A 21,468-nucleotide genomic window follows, 5' to 3' on the forward strand; every position below is an offset into this window, starting at 1 on the left:
AGAGAGCGGGAGGGGAGCTGGGCAGAGGTGAAGACCGCAGCTAAGTGACTTCTTGAGATCAGGAGTCAAAATTTTCTCTGTTTTCTGAAGGGCCCCAAGCAGCCAGCGGTGAAGCACAGAAATGCAAGTGCAGTAAACATAAGGAATGGAAAGTAATCTTTTAAATCTGTAGTAACTTAACCCCCTCCCCCCCATAAAGATGTTATGAACAGTCTAAAATGTGGTGAGCAGGGAAGAATTTTTATTGAGGTTTGTTTTTAAACGACTGGCTTGCAGCAATCTCTGAAAACCCTTAAAAAACACAACCCAAAAATAATCCCCTCTTCTCCTTTCACTCCAGATTAAAAGCAAGTGTCCATAAAATACAAATTGAATGCAGTTACAAGCCAAGATATGGAAATGGGCCACACATGAGAATCCTTCCTGTAATATTTTCCACTCTCGCTCTCCGAGCGGACCCTGTCTGGGAAAGCAATCAGGTTGCAGCCTGTCCCGAGGGTCGTAAAAGCTGGGCTCTGGCAGCCCCAGCCCGTAGTGAGGCATCCAGCATGCATGGGGGGCTGCGGGGTGGGAATTGGCAGCTCGCAGAGAAACTCTTTGCGTGCTCCCGAAAGCTGATGCGTTTCCCTTCTCTCTGGCTGTACTCAGCGGACTTTCTGCCCGATGTGCTTTGCACCAGCTATGAGCTGCATCCCCACTGCAAGCTGTGTAGGGAGTGCTTTAACCGGTCAGAAATGGGGCAGGAACTGGCCGTGTGCTGCTGATGCCCTCAGTGATGAGGAACTGCTCAGCATCGTGCTGCAATTCTGCCTGCTGGGGCTGCCTCAGCCAAGCTGAGCTGGGATGCAGCTTGGGGTCCTCCTGTGGTGCTCCAGAGGAGAGGTTTAGTTAGATCCTGCACGCCTGTACCAGGTCCTACAGAAACCAACGTGTGCTTGGTCACAGTGGCCCCGACTATAGGGTCAGGGTTTGGTGCTCTCCTCTGCAGTCTCCTTGTCTGGAGTGGCTCACCGTAAGAGCTGTTTGTGCAAGGAAAGGGTTTCTAGCCCTAAAATCTTTTTGTGCTAAAAGCGAAGATGAGGCAGCACTTGTCTGGGTGTGGAAAACCCACTGTGTTCTTCACCCAGCAAATTGCATGGCTTGCAAATGCTCTTAAGGAGCTGATTGTTGCAAGTGTTCAATCTTTTAATACATTTATTGGAGTTAGATTATGGTGTTTGTTTGTTTTTGTCTGTACTTCAAGTCTGAAGTGCAGCGTTTGTGTGCACCCTTGCAGCAGTGTGGGCTCAGGGTTCAACCTCAGCCAGCTCAGGAGAGAGCCTGTTCTGAGAAGAGAGCGTGGGGGTAGTACCTGTGTTGTCCTCTTAGTGGTGGTGTATAGGCTGTGCCAAACACAAGTAAAGAAGAGAAAATCCACTTATTTGGGGACTACAGAATGGGCCTAAACAAACAAATTTTTATGTATTGGCACTCAAGCGAGGCATTCACTTTGCAGGGTCTGAGATGTCTTTGCTGGAGATATTTATAGTGGGGCTATCATCAAGGAAGAGAAGACTCTTTGAGGGTGTAGTTCACCTGACCTGTGCTAGGTCTGTTCTGCTGGAACTGTTGTATAAATGTGTTCTCCCCAAGAAGTACAGCTATTACGGGCATTGAAATCACGAGGCTTAAATGTATTCTGTGGAGACTAGCTAGCTCGTTTTCACACTTGAAGAACCAGTGTATATAGGCCAATCTAATCACCTTCCTGGACAATTAACTTTCTTGTCTAGACTATCTGGATAACAACATTTATGAGAAGAAAAATAATAATGTTACGTCTTAACCATTTGCAAGCATTTAAGTTGACATAAGAGTCAATGATCAGAACATAGTTTAGGACGTGTGCCCCCTGTTTTTTTTAATGAGATGTCTGCCTGTGGTGGAAGTGAATCCTCCTGCAGCTTGGTGGTCCTGGAGGTGTCTGAGCCTGAACAGGTGAATCCCATGTATGTTGGTTGCCTAAAATAGTGCATGAGCGTGCTGCTCGCTCCTTGGTTCAGATCAGGAACTTTTTCCAGGTGCGCGATGCAGCTCATATCTTCCCTGTTACCTGGCTGCTGTCACCTAAGTAAAAGAGCAGGCTGGCAGGTCGGGAGGCTTAGGTCTCCGAAGGCATGATGCTTAGCCAAGGGAGGAATTACCCTGCCCTGCAGGATGATCTGAGGCCTGAACCTGCAGCAGTTTTCCTGCACTGCAGCTGTCCTGTCCTGCAGACTGCCAGCTACCCTGGGAAGGGTGCTCGTCCTGCTCTGCAGCAAGAAAAACAAACGGCTTCCCCAAGTGCTCGGGGGGCATGGGCTGCACAACGCGCTCTCCTCAAATGTGCAGGCTGCCTTCCAGTAGCAAGATGGGGAGCCGGTGAAACATCAGGCTATGCATCCAAACCAAATACTGAGTTAAAAATAAACCTTAGGAGGCAGTGAAGGGGGAAGCATGCAGCCGTTCTTCAGGCAGGTGTTTGTCCAAGAGCCTTTCTTTCAGAGAAATAGGAGAAAGGAAGAAGCTTATAGAGCTTGACTCATCCTTTTCTTCCTTGGTTATGTCAGGGTGGTTTCTCTTGGGAATTTAATTGAGGGTAAACTTTAAAGCCAGTGGGAAGTTGCTGGTTGCTGCTGTGTTTACGTGAGCAGTGCATACTCTGCCTTCCCCACACTGCCCTGACAGTGGGCTCTGTTGTAGTAATAAGGTTCAGTCCCTGTAGGTCAGAGTTGCCTTAAATACTGTCGCGTGACAACAAATATCTGCCCGCTATGGGCACTGCACCCACAGGATGCTCACAGACCACTGTCCTTCAGTGTGTTGCAGGTGCCATGTACATCACGGGCTTCGCGGAGTCCATCGCAGATGTGCTGAGCCTCAGCAACATCTGGGCAGTGCGGGGCATTTCCCTGGCTGTCCTGCTGGGGCTGCTCGGGATCAACCTGGCGGGGGTGAAGTGGATCATCCGCCTCCAGCTCCTGCTGCTCTTGCTGCTGGCTGTCTCGACGCTGGACTTTGTCATCGGGTCCTTTTCGCACCTTGATCCAGGTAAAGCTGGGGGTCCTGAGCTTTGGGATCAGTGAATGTTGGTTGTCTGTTTTTTTTTTTTTTTTTTTCCATGGGGTTTTTTGTGAAGGTGTGCATCCAGACAGAGGTAGAGCTTGGGGCTGCCAGATGTGGCTTTCCCGTGCTTTCTTACTAAGCCTGTAAGAGACAACCCCTAATTTTGCAAGGAATAAGTTTTTCCAGAGCATTGCCTGAAGATAAGTCATTAATTTGGGCAACTAACCTCAGGAATCTAGCTTTTAACGTGTGCATTTGTTACACTCGTATTGCCCTTGAAGGTTTTCTAGCAACTGAGAGCTGCTGCATTTGTGATTGAGGTTTGTAACCTGCTTGCTGTTCGACTTTGCGTTAAGAATTGTGCTGATGAAAACGTAAGATTACAGAATCACAGAATGGCTGAGGTTGGAAGGGACCTCTGGAGGTCAGCTGGTCCGACCCCCTGCTCAAAGAGGGCCACCTAGAGCAGGTTGCCCAGCACGAAGACTATTACAGCTCCAACTTGGCACGGAGGAAGTTTTCTCACTGGAGGTGTGTGGCATCCCTTAAGCCCTGGCATTGCGGTGTGCGGTCAGTGCTGGCCCCAGGCTTCCCAGCTGAGGAAGCACAATCTCTTTGCTGCTCAGGACAAGGACAGGTGGGGTTGGGAAGGGAGATGCTGGGGTTCCAAAGAGTTTCCCCCATTAACCTTCCCCAGCCTGATGGCAGCCCACAGTGGGGTCTTCAGTGTGGGGCAGGCGGTGGGGGGCAGCTGGGCATTGGCAAGGCAGAGGGATGGGGCTCCCCAAGCCCCCTTTCCCTTCCCTGCATCCTCATCCTGAGAGGATGTGGGAAACCTGCTGCAGGGAGTTGACGAGCGCTGCAGCCAGCACTTCGGCAATCACCAAGTGTAATTAGCTGAGTAAACAGAAGGTGTCACCTTTTTCTTGGGTTCCCCTGCATCCGAAAGGATCTTAGGCAGGGATTCAGGAAACCCGATGAAGTAGCTGGAGAGGAAAGATCTCCGGTTGTGATGAGCTCGTTACAGCTAGAATTCAGCTGTAGGGGCTTAGATTCCAGCTGTGCACCGAGGAGACCTTTCTGATAAGGGGCAGAAGGGGAATGTTCGGGGTGAGGGATGACGATAGGGAAGCAAAGGTGGGACCAGGAGGAGAGAGAAGAGTACGTGCGTCAGCAGGAGGCATGGCCAAGCTGAGGTCAGTGTTAGCTGTCTTTGATTTCATCCGCTGCTGACCGCTGAGCCATTTTCTTCTGACAGAAAATAGGGGAAGGAGCAGGAATGAGGCGGCTGAGCTGTGGCGGGTGGCAGAGGAGGGCCTGCGGGACCCAAGGGAAGGCCAGATCCTGCCCAGCAGCTCTGTGCCCGCGTGGTCGGGTCTGTGGCCTGGCTGGGAAGAGCTGCGCTGTCTTGTCTTATTTTTAGACAGCTTCTGTTTGAGGGAATGATCCCGAGCTCAGGCTGCACGCCCGGCACGGCGCTGCATTTCCCCAGCAGGCCTCTGAGTGGTGTGTCAGCACCGACGGTGAGCCCCGGCCTCCGCCAGCCTCAGCCTCCCCGGCTGGCCAGGTCAGGGTCGGCCTCCTGCCCCTGTGTTGCACCCCTTGGCAAAACGCCTCCTGCCAGCACCCCACAGGCGGGTGGGATGTGCTGGGGGTCGGTAACCCCATGCCATCGCACCGTCCCTCGGCCGCAGGCAGCGGGTCGCAGTGTGTCCGAGTGCCGCCCTGGGGGAGGCACTGGGAACCATGCGGCTCTGGGGACAGAAATTAGTTATCTTTGGCCTTGGGCGACAGCAAGAAGTCCTTTTGTTTGTGGGCAGCATTTAGCTGCAGCCTTTCCCTCCTTGAGCACCTGTAGTCGGTTGTCTGCAGGCTTCACGCGTGTACGGTTGTTTCAGGCCTGGTTAATTGGCTACAGCAGTAACTGTAAATGCAGGGGAAAGCATGAGACACGCACTGAAGGGGTAGTTTTGGAGGAAGGACCTGTGAGCTGTAAAGGTTTGCGTTGCTTCCTTGTTTATGGTAGATTTCCACAGTTCCGCTCGCAGCTTCAGGTCTCAGTTTCGCCACCCGTGCAGTGGGCCCGCAGCAGTCCTCCTGCCGCTACGCCGGGAGCATTTCCCCTCGCTCGCAGCTCCAAGTGCTCAGCGAGCACTGAAGAAGCGTGCCTCTGCCAAGCAGTGATTATTTGGATTGCAGTAATCTGCAGGAATGCCTGTCCATGCTGAAGGCCTGAAGCCTGTGTGTGGTTGCGCTGGATGGGGGCCCCTCGCTCGTCTCCCCCGTTGCCCAAACTCACACCCAGGCAGGCGCACACAACATGGGATGCGGGCCAAGCACTCACTCCCTTCCTGTGGTTTGCCTTTATTTTTAGTCAGAGGACAGGCAGTATTTACACAAAAGGGGCTTCTCAGCAGGGCTTCCCGCTGCTATTTCTCCTTTCTCTCTCTCTCTCTCGCTCTCGCTGTGGCTTGTCCTGCAGCCAGGCCCGGGCAGTGCCGGTCCCTTCTCCAGATGCTGCCGTCCCATGAGGAGACTGCAGGGCTTGGCCTCCGAGGGGAGCCAGGAACCTCGAAAAGCTGCAGTGGCACCACATGGGGGAGAAGCTGTAAAGAGCGAGGGCAGGAAAAACGAGTGTTTGTGTATTTAAGACACAAGGGGGAAAACAAACGAAAAGGAAGAAGAAAGGCGAGGACCGCTGTCATTCCTAAGCAAACCTGCCTTCCTTACCTGAGCACTATGACCCTATGTGTCCGGGCTCCTGGCCCCAAAGACTTTGGCTCCTCTCTGCATGCTGGTGTGGTCCCAAGCCCTGGAGACTCGTTTGGGTGCTGTACCCCAGGCAGGGACTGTAGCCTGAAGCACCATGGAACGTGATGCTGGATGTGTGAACGTGATGCTCAGCCAGGGTGTGCGGGGTGCTGCAGGTCAGGCCGCAGGCAGAGCGGGGTTGGACTGTCTGGTTTTGGAGTTAATTCTAAATCCCCACCTTGGACCCAGCCAGTGCTTCCCCCAGTGATGGGTCATAGTCCCACACTGGGATCTCTGCGAGGGTCAGTGTTGAGGAGAGGGGCTCTCGTGCTAGCTAAAAACCAGGCTCTGAGCTGTCTCCAGCCTTTTACCTTAAAACTCAGTCTTACCTCCAGAAACGGAGACCCCTGTGTTACCTTCCTGCCTTGCTTTCTTGCCAAACCTAATGCAGGTGAATTAAGATCAGCGCTCAGCTTCTTGGCCCGCAGCTGGGACCTTGTGCTTGCTACACTGCCGAGTAACAGGTCCCAGGCAGAGCAGCAGTGCTGGGGTTTCTTGGCCTGTTTGCATTTTACTTCTGTAGGTGCACACCTCGGAATCAGCCCGAGTCACTTCAGGGGAAGCCGCGAGCATAAAAGAGGACACCGTCCGTGAGCAGCTCCTCAGAACAGCATGCGAAGCTTTTTGGCCACTTCACGTACTGAACATTAGAGTCATGGAAAAAGAAGATAAGAATGCTGTTAATGCCCACACTTTTATTTTCCTAGCATATCTCTGCTAATTTTTGTGTAGGGTGACTCCCAAATACTCCCTTCAATTAGGCGCCTGCTTTCCTGTTTTGGCAATTGCTCGCAGGTACCCTGCTAAAGCAAAGCGGCCGTGGGATTAAACTGGGAGGGGTGGGGTTATTTTGGGGGAGATCTGGTGTTAATTTGGTCCTGCTTTGTTTTGTTGGTGAGATGAAAGGAGTCGCAATACAAGCAAAAGTGCCCCAGCTACAGCTTCTTAAATGCCTGGAATGTTCCTGGGGAAGAAAAAAATAAGGATTTTGTTGTGGCAGGGAGTTAAATAATGGGAGGGCGGGGGTCTGGCTGAGAGACTGAGGCCTGGGCACTGCTTGGGCTGGGACCCCCATCCTGCAGCTCGCCCAGCGTGAGCACGGAGCCGTCCAAGTGGGGCTGAGCCCCTCTCCTGGCAGGAATCCGGGCGGTTCATCTCCCAAGCATGTGGGGAGGCTTCGAAGCCTACCGAGGCCCTTAGCACAGCCCCTGCCTGCATCCAGCCCACTGCAGCCCCTAGGCTGTTGCTGCTGGAGTGCTTCTGGTTGGGATCATTCTCCGCACAAACCACATCCTCCGTGTCACCCGCTTCTGTTTTAGCTTTCTGATGCTGTTCTCACAGAGCCTAGGAAAGAAACGTTTATCCTCACATCTTCCTCTGACGGCAAGTCCTGTGAAGTATTTCTACCCTTGGGTGTCCTGTGGCTGCCTGGGAGAGCTCGTGCTCTCCTGTGGGTGCTGCAGGGGAAGAGCCGTGGGGAGGGGACTTGGGGGGATGTGCATGGGGCTGCTCCAGCAGAACGGGGACCTGCAGTTGTTAAGATGGTGTGTACGTATAAACGCTCCGGAGCTCTAAAGATCCTTAAAATGATGCCTCAGGGGTTTTGGTGGATTGAATTAATGAAATGCATTCACATATTCTATTTAATGTGAAAACGATCAAAGCGTCCTAATCAGAGGCCTCTGCTTGGCCTGGGCCGTTCTATTGTATTTTTGGGCACGAGGGGTGTGCCCCAGTTCTCTAAGAGAGGGTGCAGGAAGGATGTGTGTGTCAGAAGATGATCTGCAGTTAATCCCAGAGGCTTTATCCAGGCTGATTGCTGACTTCCTGGCTTGAAACACATCTGGAAACTGGCATCGAATTCCAAGTAGAAATCAGTGAGCGAGCGGCAGCAGAAAATCCCACTTTGCTACTGAACAAGGTAGACCTGGTGGTGAATAAAAGCAGGAGGCTGCTAATGCGATCTTTATTTATTAAAAAACATGCAATCGCTTTCCCCAGGTTTTTCCAATTATAGCACATTGAATTGGCGTGACATCACCTTTGAGCCGGGGCCAGCCTATTCAACAGTCTGGCGAAGAAATTTATTAACTGGTTACCTGCCAATTGTCTGGGCTAGGAGCTGCAGCGCAGATGTGTTTTGAAAAGTGATAACATTGTTAGGGGCCTTGTTTAGATACGGACAGGAAAGCTACACCAGTCTCTCTGAAGTAGGTATTTTAAGGCGGTTGGTTTTTTAAAAAAAAAAAAAAAAGTAAAAATTGAGCCCACCAGCCTGAGGCATCTCCCCGGAGGTGGTGAGGAAGGGATGAGAGCTCGGGGTCCCGTGGGTCCCTGCCCTCCCGCACCCGCTGGGCCGTGCTGGGGATGCCGCGAAGCATCATGCCTCGTCGATGCTGGCAGCATCCCCGGGGAGGAGTGAGTTTTTAGCATCTCCCAATGGATGCCCTCACTTTTCCTCATACTGGCTGCTCAAGCTTGGGGAAAATGTCCCGTCAGAGCTCCCAGGCTGCCGCTCTTTCCTCTCGTTTGGCTTTTCTTCAGAACCTGCGACCGCCTTGCCCACCATCCTCCCTGCAGTCCTCTTGCCTCATCGCCACTTCCCTGGCCTCAAGCAGCCTGGCTGGTAAGAGGGTTATGAGGGGATTTGAGAGCTTGCTTGCTCTGTCCCCACCCTGTTACTGCTCCTGGTATGTGCATGTCTCTAACTGGCTCTTAAAAATTGCCAGCGATGGATCCTCCACTGCGTTCCCGGGCACGCTGCTCTGGTCACAGCTGTCCCAGGCTGTCTCCCTTCCTGCAGCCACAGCCCACTGCTTTGGGTCTCCTGGGGACTTGGGGACCAGCTTTTATCCTTCCTTTCTGCATTAAGTCCTCCTGCTCCCCTTCAGTCTTCTCTGCTCTGGGCTATGCTGTGTGAGCGGCTGTATGGGAGCGAGTGTCGTCCTTGGAGCGTGCAGAGGTGGGGATGGTCCTGTCATCAGTCGATGCCCTACAACGTGCTGCTGCCCTCAGGAGAGGGCCAGGAGGCAGCAGAGGGTTTGCTTTTATCTTGTAGGTGTTACTTTTTAACTCATTTAATAGGAGTATCAGTAGGAATTAGGCTTTCGATTCAGCTTGTGATAGTATTAGCATGGAAAAAAACCTCTGCCTAGCCCCATAGTGGAGGGGAGGTGATCTCCCTCCCGATTAATAAAGGAGATTTCATTTGTGGTTGGTTTAACCTTTAAATTCTTTGCTGTTTCCCTGCAAGATGCTGCTTAGCTTATCTTCCTAGAGCTTGTAAATAAATCCTGAAACACCTCTGTGGCTTAGGTGGTGGTCAGCCCGTGCTGCCTACTGCAGGATGCTGTTCAGGGTGCAGAAGCAGAAAGCTGGTCCATGTCCCCATGTGTTTGGGACAGGTCAGCTGCTGCGTGGTACCCTGGGCTTTGTCCCCTGCTAGATACTGCCTTCAGAGGGGCTTTCCCCTGATGAAACCTCCCGCTCTCAGGTTTAGCAGCCACTTGCTTATTGCTAGGGGCCTCACAAAACTGGCTGGCTCGGGAAAGATGTATATCATCCCGTAATCCCTCCATCTCTCCCTGTTGCTGTGTTTTAGCTGGACAGTTTTATTGAATTGCATTGATTTTTTTTATGTGTGTGTGTGTGCCACTACATGATTGTTTTCAAACGATGGAGATTTGATACCTTCTCTTATTCCATCCTCCCAGAGTTTAATTCCAGTCACAGTTCGTCTGTGCCCTGAATCAGCTTTCCTTATTAAGGGATTTAATTTAGGAAGGTAACTTCTGGGTATTGGAGTCTTTCTACAGCCACTTTGCTTCTAATTTGCATTCGTGTCCTAGGCTAAAGAGGAAACTTTGTGCAGGATATGGGTTCTTATCTACTGCTCATCATCTTCCCTGCTGGCTTGTGTTAACAGTTTTTGGCCTTTTTTGGCTGTAGGTGAAAGATTTCTGCCTGGTTGTATCTGCACTGCCCTGGAGGATGTCCTGATGGTGGTTCTTGGTTTTCTTTTATACTCAAAGACGAAATGTATTCATTGAGAAATGTGGTTTTAGTAGGGAAAATGTGTTCTCTGATTTAAACTGAATTCAGTGAATGGTTTCAAACAAAACACAAATAATCCTTTTATGTGGCAATGTCTTGCTCAGCCTTTCCAAAATCAAACGCTGTTTGATTCCCACTTCTGAAACTAGACTTAGAGCTGTAGCTGTGTATGCTGTGCTAAGGGTAACGAAAACCTCCCCAAAATAAAATCAAACTATCATTTTGGACACAAAGAATCAACAAATGGACTAGTTTTCTTTTTAAGTATCCTTGTCATCTGGATAATATAGCCGTAACTTGGAGGTATGGGATGCTCTAGCCATGATTGTGGCAGAAGAGCGTGTAGACCGCTGAGGCTGTCTGCTGCCTCTCGGAAGATGGGGAGTCGATCCCCATGGGTTGGGCTTTGTCCCAAGCAATACACAGAGCAGCTCGGAGCGAGCTAGCCCAAAGGATGTGTGTCATCGCTGCTGCAGCTCCAGGGTCGCTCATTTTCCTCCAATTGTTGTGCCTTGACTCAGCCTAAATTCAGGTTTAAGAAACCTGGCTGGGAGTTTTCATCTGAGAAGCTCTGCGGAGCCTCCCGCAACAGGGACTTTGGGCATGGCTTCCAAGAAATACCGCTCTAATTAATGATAGTATCCCATTTGTGCAAAACGTTTTCCTAGAAAAAGGGTGAAGCAAGGGATGTTTTATTTCTCGTGTGACTTGTAATGAATAAAACCATTTCTGCTGGCAGGTTTGAATAGTGCTGAACAGCCAGGTAGCGGATACCACATCAAGAAATAGTAAGGGAAGTATTTTATATATTATGGCAAGACTATACTTAGTATTAAGTAATATGAAGCATAAGTGGACTTTATAATGTTGAAATACCAGTGTTAAAATCTTTTCTTTTTTTTTTCTCCTAACCAACATTTCAGATTTTCTCCCTGCAGAAAATGCTCTTTAATTATTGTATTTTTCTTGGCTTTTTGTTTTTTGGCAAAAAACAGTTAAAAACCACCAACCTGCACAGCCAGTATAGAGGCCAAACAGCTTCCGTAGGGCTTACACCGTTGTTTTTCCAGGTCTCCATCCCCCAGAAGGGGGGGATGGAGCAGGGGGTGTGTGTCCCTGCGCCACCAAGCCCTGCATCATGCAGAGCTGAGCTCTCCCTCCCGGTGGCTGCCCAGGGCTGGGGGGAGCACAGGCTCCTGCGTTGGCTGCAGGAGGTGAGGGCGTCCCAAGGATGAAAAGTGCTCGATCAGCTAAATCCAACTGTCCGGGACTGATTTAAGCAGCTCCTTTTGTTTATTACGGCTTTTGTGCTATTTTTAGCTGCTGGCCAGCACTCATTGTTGCAGGTCTGTTGGATTTAGGGGAAGGAGGATGCCTGTGACCTGGGGGCTGTTGTGGCCAGGATGCCCCGAGATCCCCGCAGCATGAGATCAGGGATGGTACCCACGGAGTGAGTGACAGGGAGTGAGTGCATCTGCTGGGGGTCACCCACACCTGGGCCTGTGTCCCCCCCTTCTTGGGGTCTCTGGGCAGAAGGGAAGGATGCAAATACTTGGGTTTGCCATGCATGCAAAGGACTGATAATCCCTGTGTGTTTTTGTTTTTGCTTTTCTCCAAAACCACCCCACAGCACTTCTGCTCTAGGCTTTCTTTCTTGCTCACAGTTTTCAGGGCACAAACCCCGTGCTCCTCCATGCCTGTTGCAACAGAGCACAATATTGTAGCATCCCAAGTCCAGCCTTTTTCAGAGCGTCCTGGAACGGGCAGCAGGATGCTCTGCCGAAGCCCTGAGCAACCCGGGAAGAGGCCACCTTGGAGAAGAGCAAGCCGTTTGGTGAGACAGAAAGCAGGCAAGGAGTGCTTCCCCTTGCAAACGTTGTCCCACCGCACGCTGGTTTGTTTGTCTGCTTGACGCAGAACTATTTATGCAATGGGGCTGATTCATCGCCCTGCAGCAGCCTTGCTGGCAGCCGCCGGCGTGATGCCCGTCCCTGTGCTGGATGCGCGGTGGCTGGAGCGGGACCCAAATATCCTGTGATCTTCCCCAACAGGTGCAGCCGAGGGCGGTTTTGGGGAGAGGGTTAAGGCTGGGATCGCTCAGGGCCCGCCGCCGCAGGAAGCCGCATTGTGTGCTGGCTTTAAACAGGAGGTTTGGGAGATCAGTGCTGGATCAGAAAACAGGGACTTGGGAGGAACAAACACTCGCTGCTTCAGAAGGGCGGTGATTTCCTTTTGGGTAAACACGTCATTAATCTAAGGGAGCACATTCTTTTCCATCAAAAGATAAGGGATTCGGATTGCATTTCTCAGGGCTTGGTCTTTTCAGATTGTTTTAACTGTGGCTTTCGCTCCTTCAATTACAGACTTTATATAATCTCTCATTTTGGGTTTGTCGGGCTTATTATGGGTGCAGAGAAGGTCTCGGACAAGGGAACTCCTTTCCTCCTTCCTTTAAAAATACTCTGATCCTTCTCCCTATCTACTTCTTGCCAATTTTTTTTTTTTAAGTAAAACCTTTCTGCTTCTTGTTCCTTGCAACTCTGACGCACTTGAAATGCATTTTTGTTCCTTGTCCTAATTTAAGAAGCTGGCTTTCCAAGAAGCTGGGGATAAAAGGAGCTGATTTGTACACCAGGAGCAGCAAACCTGCTACCGGCCCCGCTGCTCGCATTGCTGAGCTGCTCGTGCTCTGGGGATGCCTCTTGCCTTGGCCTGGGGAGGTGCCAGCTATGGCATCCAGCTTAATTTTCAGCTCTTGCCATCCCAAAGTGTGGTCGGACCCCACTTTTTCAACTCTCACTGTCGCTGGGGCTGTGTGATTTGCTTCGAGCTGGGATTTTTGTTCTGTGAACCCAGTTTCGCAGGAGCATCTGGGCGAAGGAAACTCTTCTACTGACAGACGTGTCAAACTGGAACTTAGAGAAGAAAGTGTTAAGGCCTTAATAGCTGTGCTTTTATCGCTGTGTGATCATTGACCTGCAAGCATCCAAAGCTGCCTGCCCAAATCCCCCAAGTCTGGGGAGAGGCAGAGTTGGGGCTAAGAGACTGGGGGCTCTGGTGTGCTCTGGGACAGACAGACACGACTGTCATCATCCCACCGGGCCAGGTGGGACCCATGGGAGCTGCCAAAAAGGGCTACCCAAATTTGGTGCATTTGGCCCCGTGGGTACATCAGTCCACTGGTACCAGTCAGGAGGTAGGGCCGCCAATCTCTTCCCCGTCTACCTCCAGCTCACCCCCCTGCAGCTCTTCTCTTCTTCTGTTTCTTCTGGTCTTTCAGCCGAAACTTGTATATCCGAAAGTGAAGCAGGAGATGTCCTGAAAAAATGTTACAGCATTTTTGTATCGCAGTGTGAGTTCAGAGAAGTTCTGTTTGTTCTCTGAACCTGCCAGCACAGTTCTGCCTCTTACAGCACTCTGCTTTCCTGACTCACCAGCTCCCCATCATCTAGAGGGCTGGGGCTGATCTGGTGAAAATCTGTTCCTGCATCTCACCAACGTGAGTTTCAGCCCACAGCAAGTTGTTGCAGCGCACTGTTAGCACGGAAAAACTCCTGTTTCTGTCCTCTGTCCACCTGCAGCGCTGCTTCCCTCGCGCTGTTTTCCTTTCCAACCTTTCTGCATTTCCCTCGTACCTCTTTGCCTCCATCTGTCCTGTGCCGGGTTGGCAGCGGCAGGGCAGTGCCTGGGGGTACAGATGGTGGCCTTGGACTTACTGGGGAAAAAAGATGGTGTGGTTTCTGCTTGCTTGGCATGTTGCGTGGTGTCGGCATGCGGTGGACCTCGGGAGCTGGAAATGGAGCTCAGCGGCTGCAAAGGCTTGGGAAGAGAGTCTGAGATCTGATTGTTAATGCAGTTGTTAAAAAAGCCCAAACACAGGAAGCCAAATGTGTGCACAGAGGGATGCAGAGAGGTGGGGCTTGGTGCTGTGCCGCTTTGATTTTTATTATTTTTTTTATTCTGTTGGGAAAGGTAATTAAAGCATTACTCATCACCCCTGTGCCCTCTTCATGCCTTGTCGATGATATGGCAAAAACATTCAGAGCTGGTGCCACTGAGGATCCTGAGCTGCTGGTTGCCTCAGGCAAATTACATTTTCATGTACTCATAGCACAGGACTTGGGTGACGTTTATGGGTTTGCATCCATCTCTTCACAACCGCCGTCTCTAGGTGTGTGGCTGATCCTGTGTGTCTTGCAACTGTACTCGGAGGTGCTGAAAATCCTGGTGGTGGTGGTTCGATGCCCAAGTGTTAAAGGACACGCCTGAGCTGCCCTTGGTGAATGACGCTGCTGTTCTCGTGTGATTGGCAGCGGGTAGTGAGTGTGGTTTGGTGACCACCAGACCATGCAGGGACAAACTTCTTCCACAGGAAGGGAAGAATTAGTGCAACAAGGGAGAGAATTTCAGTCCTCTGCTGTAGAGCACTTTGACATATAGATGTGTATAGAAATTAATTTGGTTTAGGCCACCCAACGGTCGTCTGATTGAGCACAACTTCTGAGAGCTACCAGCCCGACAGGGCTTGACTTGCCCAAGGGGGAGTTCACGGCCCGTAAATCCTGGGCTTGTGCCTTGCCCTCTGTTAAGAGTTTGGAGGAAAACCATACAAACTTGGTGCAAGGAGGCGTGAAGCTTCGGCTGACCGTGAAGGTCTGTGTTCAGCTGCAGGACTGGGCCGTGGGGTCAGCCCCTGCCTCCTCCATGCTGACATGCCCGGGTATCTCCCCGAACCAGGACCTCGCTCCAGGAGGATGCTTGGGCTGGGGCCACCATGGTGGTGACCCAGGGGAATGGCTGGACTTCGGAGCTTGTGCCAGAAGGGTTTAAAGGTGGAAGGAGAAGAGGGACACAGAGAGAGAAGGGATAATTATGGCAAGCATCTATAGTGACTTGTTGGCTCTCCACATCTTATACCATACAGGATCCTGGAAATGCTGGGTCAGAGCTGGGCAATGTGCTGCAAGACAAACACTTCTAGCTGTTCCCTGGTGAGCACATCTCAGCAAGTGCCTCTCTGTGGCTTTTCAGGTGGGAATGCGTGGGCCTACTTATTTAGGAAAAGAAAAAATACCCCAGCACTTCAAGCCTTCAGCATCCACCTGCATAATTAAACCCCTAATCACAAGCAGAGCGCGGTATGTGACTGTCTTCTGGGAGCTGTTTTTTAAGGTAGTTTTCCATTTTTGCATTATTTTGCTCCATGCTCAGGCCTGCTTACGTGTCAGGGTTTACTTAACCTTAAGCTTGTGAACAGGCTTATTGAATTTGGCCAGGACTTGACTAATCCGTAATGAGCTGCAGGTTGCCTGAGGCTTGATGTCGAGGCAGTCCTGCGTGCGTTTACGTAACGGGCTGACCCAGCATTGTCACCCCTGCACCGACGGCATCCTCGCGCCCCGCTCCTTCTCCAGCCTCTTGACATCCTGCTCTGAAACCTGGGGCTTTGCGGAGGGGCAGCCCGCAAAGGTGTGTCCTGAGGGATGGAAACCTGCTCAGATACTTTCATCCATGGGGAGAGAGGCAGTGGGGAGGGAAAATGCAGCAAGAAAAGCCCAAAACCCAGCTGGGGTGGAGGGAGGATGCAGCTGTCTCCGCAGCTGTCTCCCTGATGGCTTCATGGAGCTTCGGGGGTGGAGAACACTCATCCTGGAAAGTCTTCCATCTGGAATGTCCTGGGTGTGTTTTTTTTCTTGTTTTCTTTTTTTTTTTTTTTTTCCTGGTTTACCATCTCATTTTAATAAGGGCAACGGGAAGAACTGTAGGTGAGGTCTTTACTACAAACAAAGCGTGCCAGAAACGGGTAACACAGCAAATGTACTTACAGTATATTGTAAGGAGATCCAAAGAATGTGCTTAGATTTGGATTGAGTTGGCTGGAAAGGGTTGTGTCTGTGAAGGTTTTTGTCTAAAGATATGAAAAAAGAAATCAGAAAATGATGAAACATTTCACACTGACCTTGCAACGAAGCATTGCGCCTTGGAAATGCTGAAATGTTTCATCTAGATTCAAAATCTGACTACTTTTTTTTTTCTTTACCTTGCAGGGACATTTTTCATTTAAAATAGACCTGAAATATTATCTTTTTTTTTTTTAGAAAAAAAGGAAAGAAGAAGGTAAAAGTCAAAGAAAAATTAGAATTCCAGAATGAAAATAAATGTTTTGGGATTGAGCAAAGTAATTTGACTTGAACCCAGACAAAGCTTTTTAGTGTCTTAATTTGTCAAAGGTCACAGAAATAATTCAGATGTTGGTTTAAGTCAATTTTTTTTCCCTTTGTTTATTTACTTCAGCTCAGCCACTTGAGAAATCCATTATTTGCCTGCTTCTTATTGAGTATCTAATGATGAAAATAAATTGTTACTACTCTTTACTACTCTTTTTCCATAAGGCTGACACAGCACAGAGGAGGAACCAGATTCTTTTCCTTCTAGCATGACACTGGGAAGATTGTTCATAGCACTTCAGCTCCATCCCTCCGCAAACCAGCAGGGATCAGGCTCATTAAGGGCAGGATTTAGAGTCTGTGGGGTCGCATAAATGAATTGAGAGCAAAAGTTGTCAGACACAAATTTTGTCCCGAGTGGTGCAGGAGGAGAGAGGAATCTGGCTCGGATCTCTCGTACCCAGCAGCTAGGTGGAGGGAAAAGATCCCCTTGCAAGAATTAAAAAATGATCGTGGCTTGTTCGAGATCAGAGAGCCAAATATAGACCCTATCGCGTTTCCTTCCCTCCTCCTTCCGAAGCGCGGCCTTTTGAAGTGCACTTTAAATGGGATGTGGATAATTGACTCCATGAACACCCGAGTGAGTGCTCTGTTGGTTTAACCGATTGGTCTCAGTTGCTGATTCCTGTTTTGTTTTGGATGATTTTCAGCCCAATTGCCCCGTCAGCTACAATTAGGACCATTGATAGGACAGCCGAAAGGTCACCCATGGCTCACAGCAGCAGCCAGGAGCTATTCGCCCCGTGGTGTTCTCAGCTCCGAGGTCGTGTGTGTCGACGGTTGGCTCAAATTGATGGTCATTGCCAGCCAGGGCATAAAACTGATCAAAAGGGACGTAGGGGGACTGTTTTACAGGAGGATAATTGACTGAGAAATGAGGTCGTCGTGAGATGTAACATTTGGATGAACTTTTCTTTAATGAGATGAGAAAGCTCCTGATTCTGTATAAAGGGGAAATTTTGAACTGCTGGGCTTCCTCCATCCCGCCAAAGCTGCGAGAAAAGGAAATAGAAGTGGGACAGAGCAGTGTGTGTATCCTGTGACTTCTGCAATAAATCTCTTGCTGTCATGGTCGAGTAACATCTGCCATTGTTTGGGGCTTTGTGCATATATACAGTCAGTCTCTGCCATCCAAGATTTACATTTGGAGGAATAAAATATATATTGAATTATATAGACCCAAGAACCACTTGGAAGACCCCATTCAGAGATGGTCCACTTGCAAAGGAGGAGGTTGTGTGTGGTGAGGTTCTGCAAGGCTTTGGTTTGGTGGTGTTTGGTATTTTCCTTAACTGCTTGGATGAGGGAAAAGAGAATATACTGATTAAATAGGCAGATGACTGCAAGCTGGGAAGGGTTTGCCAGCAGCCGGGCTGATAGGATCAAACTTCCAGGTGACCTTGCACAAACTGGGGGAGTGGTGTGAAAAGAAACATTTGTGGTTTGGTCAAGACAAACAAGGCTTTGTAGCCTGGCAGCAACAATCGACCATGCCAGTGTGGGATGGGGACTGTTCCAATTAGGTGAAAGAACACTACAAAGAAAATGCAGGTAACTTGTGGGTGAGGCAAGAAACAGAGCATGAACTTCAAACAGGGTGATTTTGGTTAGACTCTTTGGTTAGAGTCCAGATTCCACTTCACAGGGGATTTTTAAGACTGTTGGGCAAATTTTTATGAAGAGGGACATAGCGACAGCCAGTGCAGCTCTTGAAGCATGAGTTGGAGGTCTGCCTATATCCCTGATTCCTCAGGGTGAGATGAATATTTTCCCCACCCCTTTTATTCTAATAACGAAATGTTCACGTTGCTGTGAGGGTCACATGAGGAATTGTTTGATCGCAGACCAACATTTTCCTCAAGCAGCTTGATGGAAGTTCTGCGGCTGTGGGCGCAGATTGCAGTGAAGTCTGTAGGAACATCATCTGAAAAAGGGAGTTTGGGTCTGGTCTTGCAGGAACTTACAACGTGCACAAATTCCCCCTTTATTTCTACAGAAGCTGCGCTTTATGCAGACTTCCATGAGGCCCAGAGGTCAGGGTGTTGCACTGAGCATATTCCTTTTAAATCTCGTCTGTGGCTTGTTCTTGTGAAGATTGCTGGTGCTTTTAAAAAGCCTAGCAGCAGGAGACCTTTTCTATCAGTGTGTTTCCACCCATGTTTGGGTAACACAATGAATGCAGATGTAGTAGGAAACTTTTGATTATCTATAGGATTTTTCTGTGGCAACTTCAAAGCTCTGTGGTTAGTTATATTCTGAGGCTTTAAATGGATATGTAGTGTGTTCAGAACTCTTATTTAATTTTCCGGTTTAATCTATTGTCCAAACATCGTTAATGTTGTCTTTGAGGCATGGGACAGCTTTGATGGAGTCTTTTTTTAATTTCTGGCTGTCACCCTGTGCTGCCATAAACAACATCCTGCCTGCTAATGAGAAAATGCAAGTTAATGCAGTCACATGTCTTGTGGAAATAGATTGGAATGGCTGGAAGAAAAAAGAAACCAGCTCTGCTCACCTCCCCCCACAGCTAGCACTAGCATTTGGAGCTCTGATGGGGAGGAGAAATTTCCACAAATAAGGACACTCCATTGCAAAGCAGCATTACCAGCTGAAAATGAAATTATTTCATAGATGTATCTTTAATTCTTTAATCTCCTCTTGTGAGTTATCTTTTCTACTTATAAACATCTAAAACCTCACCCATTAAATACTGCGTTGGGCTCAAGTGTTCCTGGCAAATTCAGGCTTGTGGAAGCACTTGACTTGTCAAAGCGAGGGAGCCGGGTACACCGGTAAATACACGTGAAGCGGCGGCATGATGTTGCTGTCCTTTGTGTTGCTTCCCCCGCCCTCCCATCTCCTGACAAAGTTTCTGTTTAGAAAGTAAAACCCGTGTGCGTGTATGACCTTGGAAAAACTTGGCGGAAGTTTGGTGGGGGGCACAGCCCAAGGCAGGCCAGCCTGGTGTTTGCTCTGTGTTAGGCGGCATCCCCGTGTGCCGTGCTAAACATCTATTTGGAAGTGAAGGATTAAAGTGGCACGGGCAAATGAGAATAGGTGTTAGCTGATCTCTACGGCAAGTTTTCCTCCATGGAGACATTTCACAGGCAGGTGTCCTGCTTGCTTGCAGGCAGGGCTCAATATATGGGGCAGCAGTGCCCACATCGAGCAGTACAACCACTGTGCTCGCCATCAGCTACGGCCTTCCCCGGCACTTGCACCCGTTTAACCACATTTACCTCTTCCCCCCAGTAAAAAAAAAAAAAAAAAAAAAGACATTTGCCATTTCAAACTACCACTGAAAGCAGGTAGTGTAACCACGCAGGGGCAGGCCTGGTGGCTCTGCCACATCTCTGTCACATCTGAGGCTTTCCTCTCTCCCTCCCTGTGTCCACAGAGCACGGCTTCGTTGGCTACTCCGAAGAGCTTTTGTTCAACAACACACTGCCGGACTACAGCCAGGGGGAGTCCTTCTTCACTGTTTTTGGAGTGTTCTTCCCAGCTGCCACAGGTACTGTGAGTTTTATCCTCCCCTTTTCCTCCACAGGCACATCTCCAGATGAGCAGGAGCAAGGGGGGTTTCTGCAGCCCCTTTCGGTGAGCACTCAGCCAGAGCAGACTCATGCAGCCGATTCAAAATGTACGGCCTTTCCTGCAAAGCCTCAAATTTTGCACAGTTCTGTCTGGTTTGCTTGAATGTGCTCTGCTTTCTCTCTGTGGCCAGAAACTGTTCCTCAAGTCTGTGGGTCGATCTGATGGTATCATCCCCTCGTTGCCAAGGATTAGGCATTGATCTCGACCAATGCTTCCAGGCCACAGGATACCAAGCCTTTTTAGTAGTGCCGATCATGATTTATTGTGCTCGATAAGCCTTGTGATTAGATTGTGCTGGACAGGTGGGAAGGGGACAGGAGGGCTTTCCCTCCAGCCTCGCGGTGGCCGAGCTGGATTGGTGCTGTCACTCAGGATGCTGACTATCTGCACTGCCTGCTCAGCAGAGCTCAGGTTAGTTAAGTTTAATTGGATGCTTTTGTGTTATTCCTTCCCCTAAATTAAGAGGAAGATCGATGTCCCCTCTCCACAGCTGGCACTCTGTAGTGGAAATGAAATAGCTATCAGTTGGAGTTACAATACCTTTTGTTAATGCTGGTTTTTAAGCTATAAAAAGTACTGATTATAAGCAGTTTCCATAGAGATGAATCCTTGGATTATAGGATGAATTTGCAGAGGATTAGCTCTAAGCAACTAGCTGAAAGTTGTTGGCAGAATTGCTGCAGTACGGAGAGACAAACTAAAAGGTTTTGTGAAACGGATCAGCTGGAGGAACAATCTTCTACCAGACAAAGTCAGATACACCTAGAGCAGGATCTCAAATTTTCCTTTGAAATCCTCTCTCTTGATTTACCTGGCTGGCTGTTGCCCTCGGGTAGGCTTCCTCCTGGAAAAAAGAGCCTGCCTGAACTGTTGGCACTGTGGAGAAGTTGGCTGCTGCCCTCTTCCTTATCGTTTTGTCTGGCCCACACAAGTCCCCCAGCCACAGAAAGAGACCTTCCTCGTGAGCCCTACCACTGATGCAGGAAAATGTTTTTTTTTTTTCCAGTTCCCTGATTACAGAAGAAGGAATAGTTATGACAAAGCAGAAAATTGTGATGGTTAACCATATTAAATGGTTCTCCATCACTGCTAATGCTTGGCTGCTAGGAAGGCGGCCAAAGCTAATAGATATAATTTATTTAAAGCCCTGACAGCCTGTTAATTTGTTAGTTAGTGGTAGTAACACCAGTAATAATGTTAAATATTCTCCCAAAATACAGTTTGGGCTGATGTGTAATTACTTTGGTCGCTGCAGAGCTTTTTCTTGTGTTCTTTTTAATTGCTTGGTTATTTAGAGGATTCAAATTGTTCTTTGGAGCAGTGGTGCCATATAACACCACCATTGTTCCTGTTGTTGCTGCTCATAGCACTGCAGTGTTTAGGAGCCTCATGAAAGAAAACACAGCGCTGTGTTAGGTGCTCTACATGGGAGAACTTGCGATCTGATTAAGAAAGATTAAAAAGGCAGGAGATGGGAGTCGTGACTTCTCCGCTCCAGATCACAGCTGGGAGCCCAGTGCAACTTCAGAGGTACTGGGAACAAAGCTCCCATCTCCGAGAGCTGGTGCAATGCCTTCTATTGCATGCTTACCTATGCTGGGGGCTCAGTGCTGGGGCTGCAGAGGGGACACCAGCTTTCTCAGTGTCCCACGTGCTGCAGCAGAGCTGCTTCCCACTGCGTTGTGGGCGAGAGGATGCT

The 21,468-nt window shown here is 49.5% G+C and overlaps 1 protein-coding gene across 7 annotated transcripts in view; it reads left to right on the plus strand.

The window, feature by feature from the left end:
- SLC12A8 (solute carrier family 12 member 8) overlaps nt 1–21,468 on the plus strand; it is a 53,124-nt gene that overhangs the window by 8,760 nt on the left and 22,896 nt on the right. For all 7 annotated transcript variants that reach the window (XM_080600599.1, XM_080600605.1, XM_080600603.1 and 4 more), the window contains 2 exons: nt 2,838–3,069; nt 19,573–19,686. In XM_080600599.1, the coding sequence (XP_080456725.1) occupies nt 2,838–3,069; nt 19,573–19,686 (346 nt within the window). The remainder of the gene's footprint in view (nt 1–2,837; nt 3,070–19,572; nt 19,687–21,468) is intronic.

Source organism: Anser brachyrhynchus (genome assembly GCF_964034855.1).
Source record: "Anser brachyrhynchus genome assembly, chromosome: 7".
In the NCBI taxonomy this organism is placed as follows: Eukaryota; Metazoa; Chordata; class Aves; order Anseriformes; family Anatidae; genus Anser; species Anser brachyrhynchus.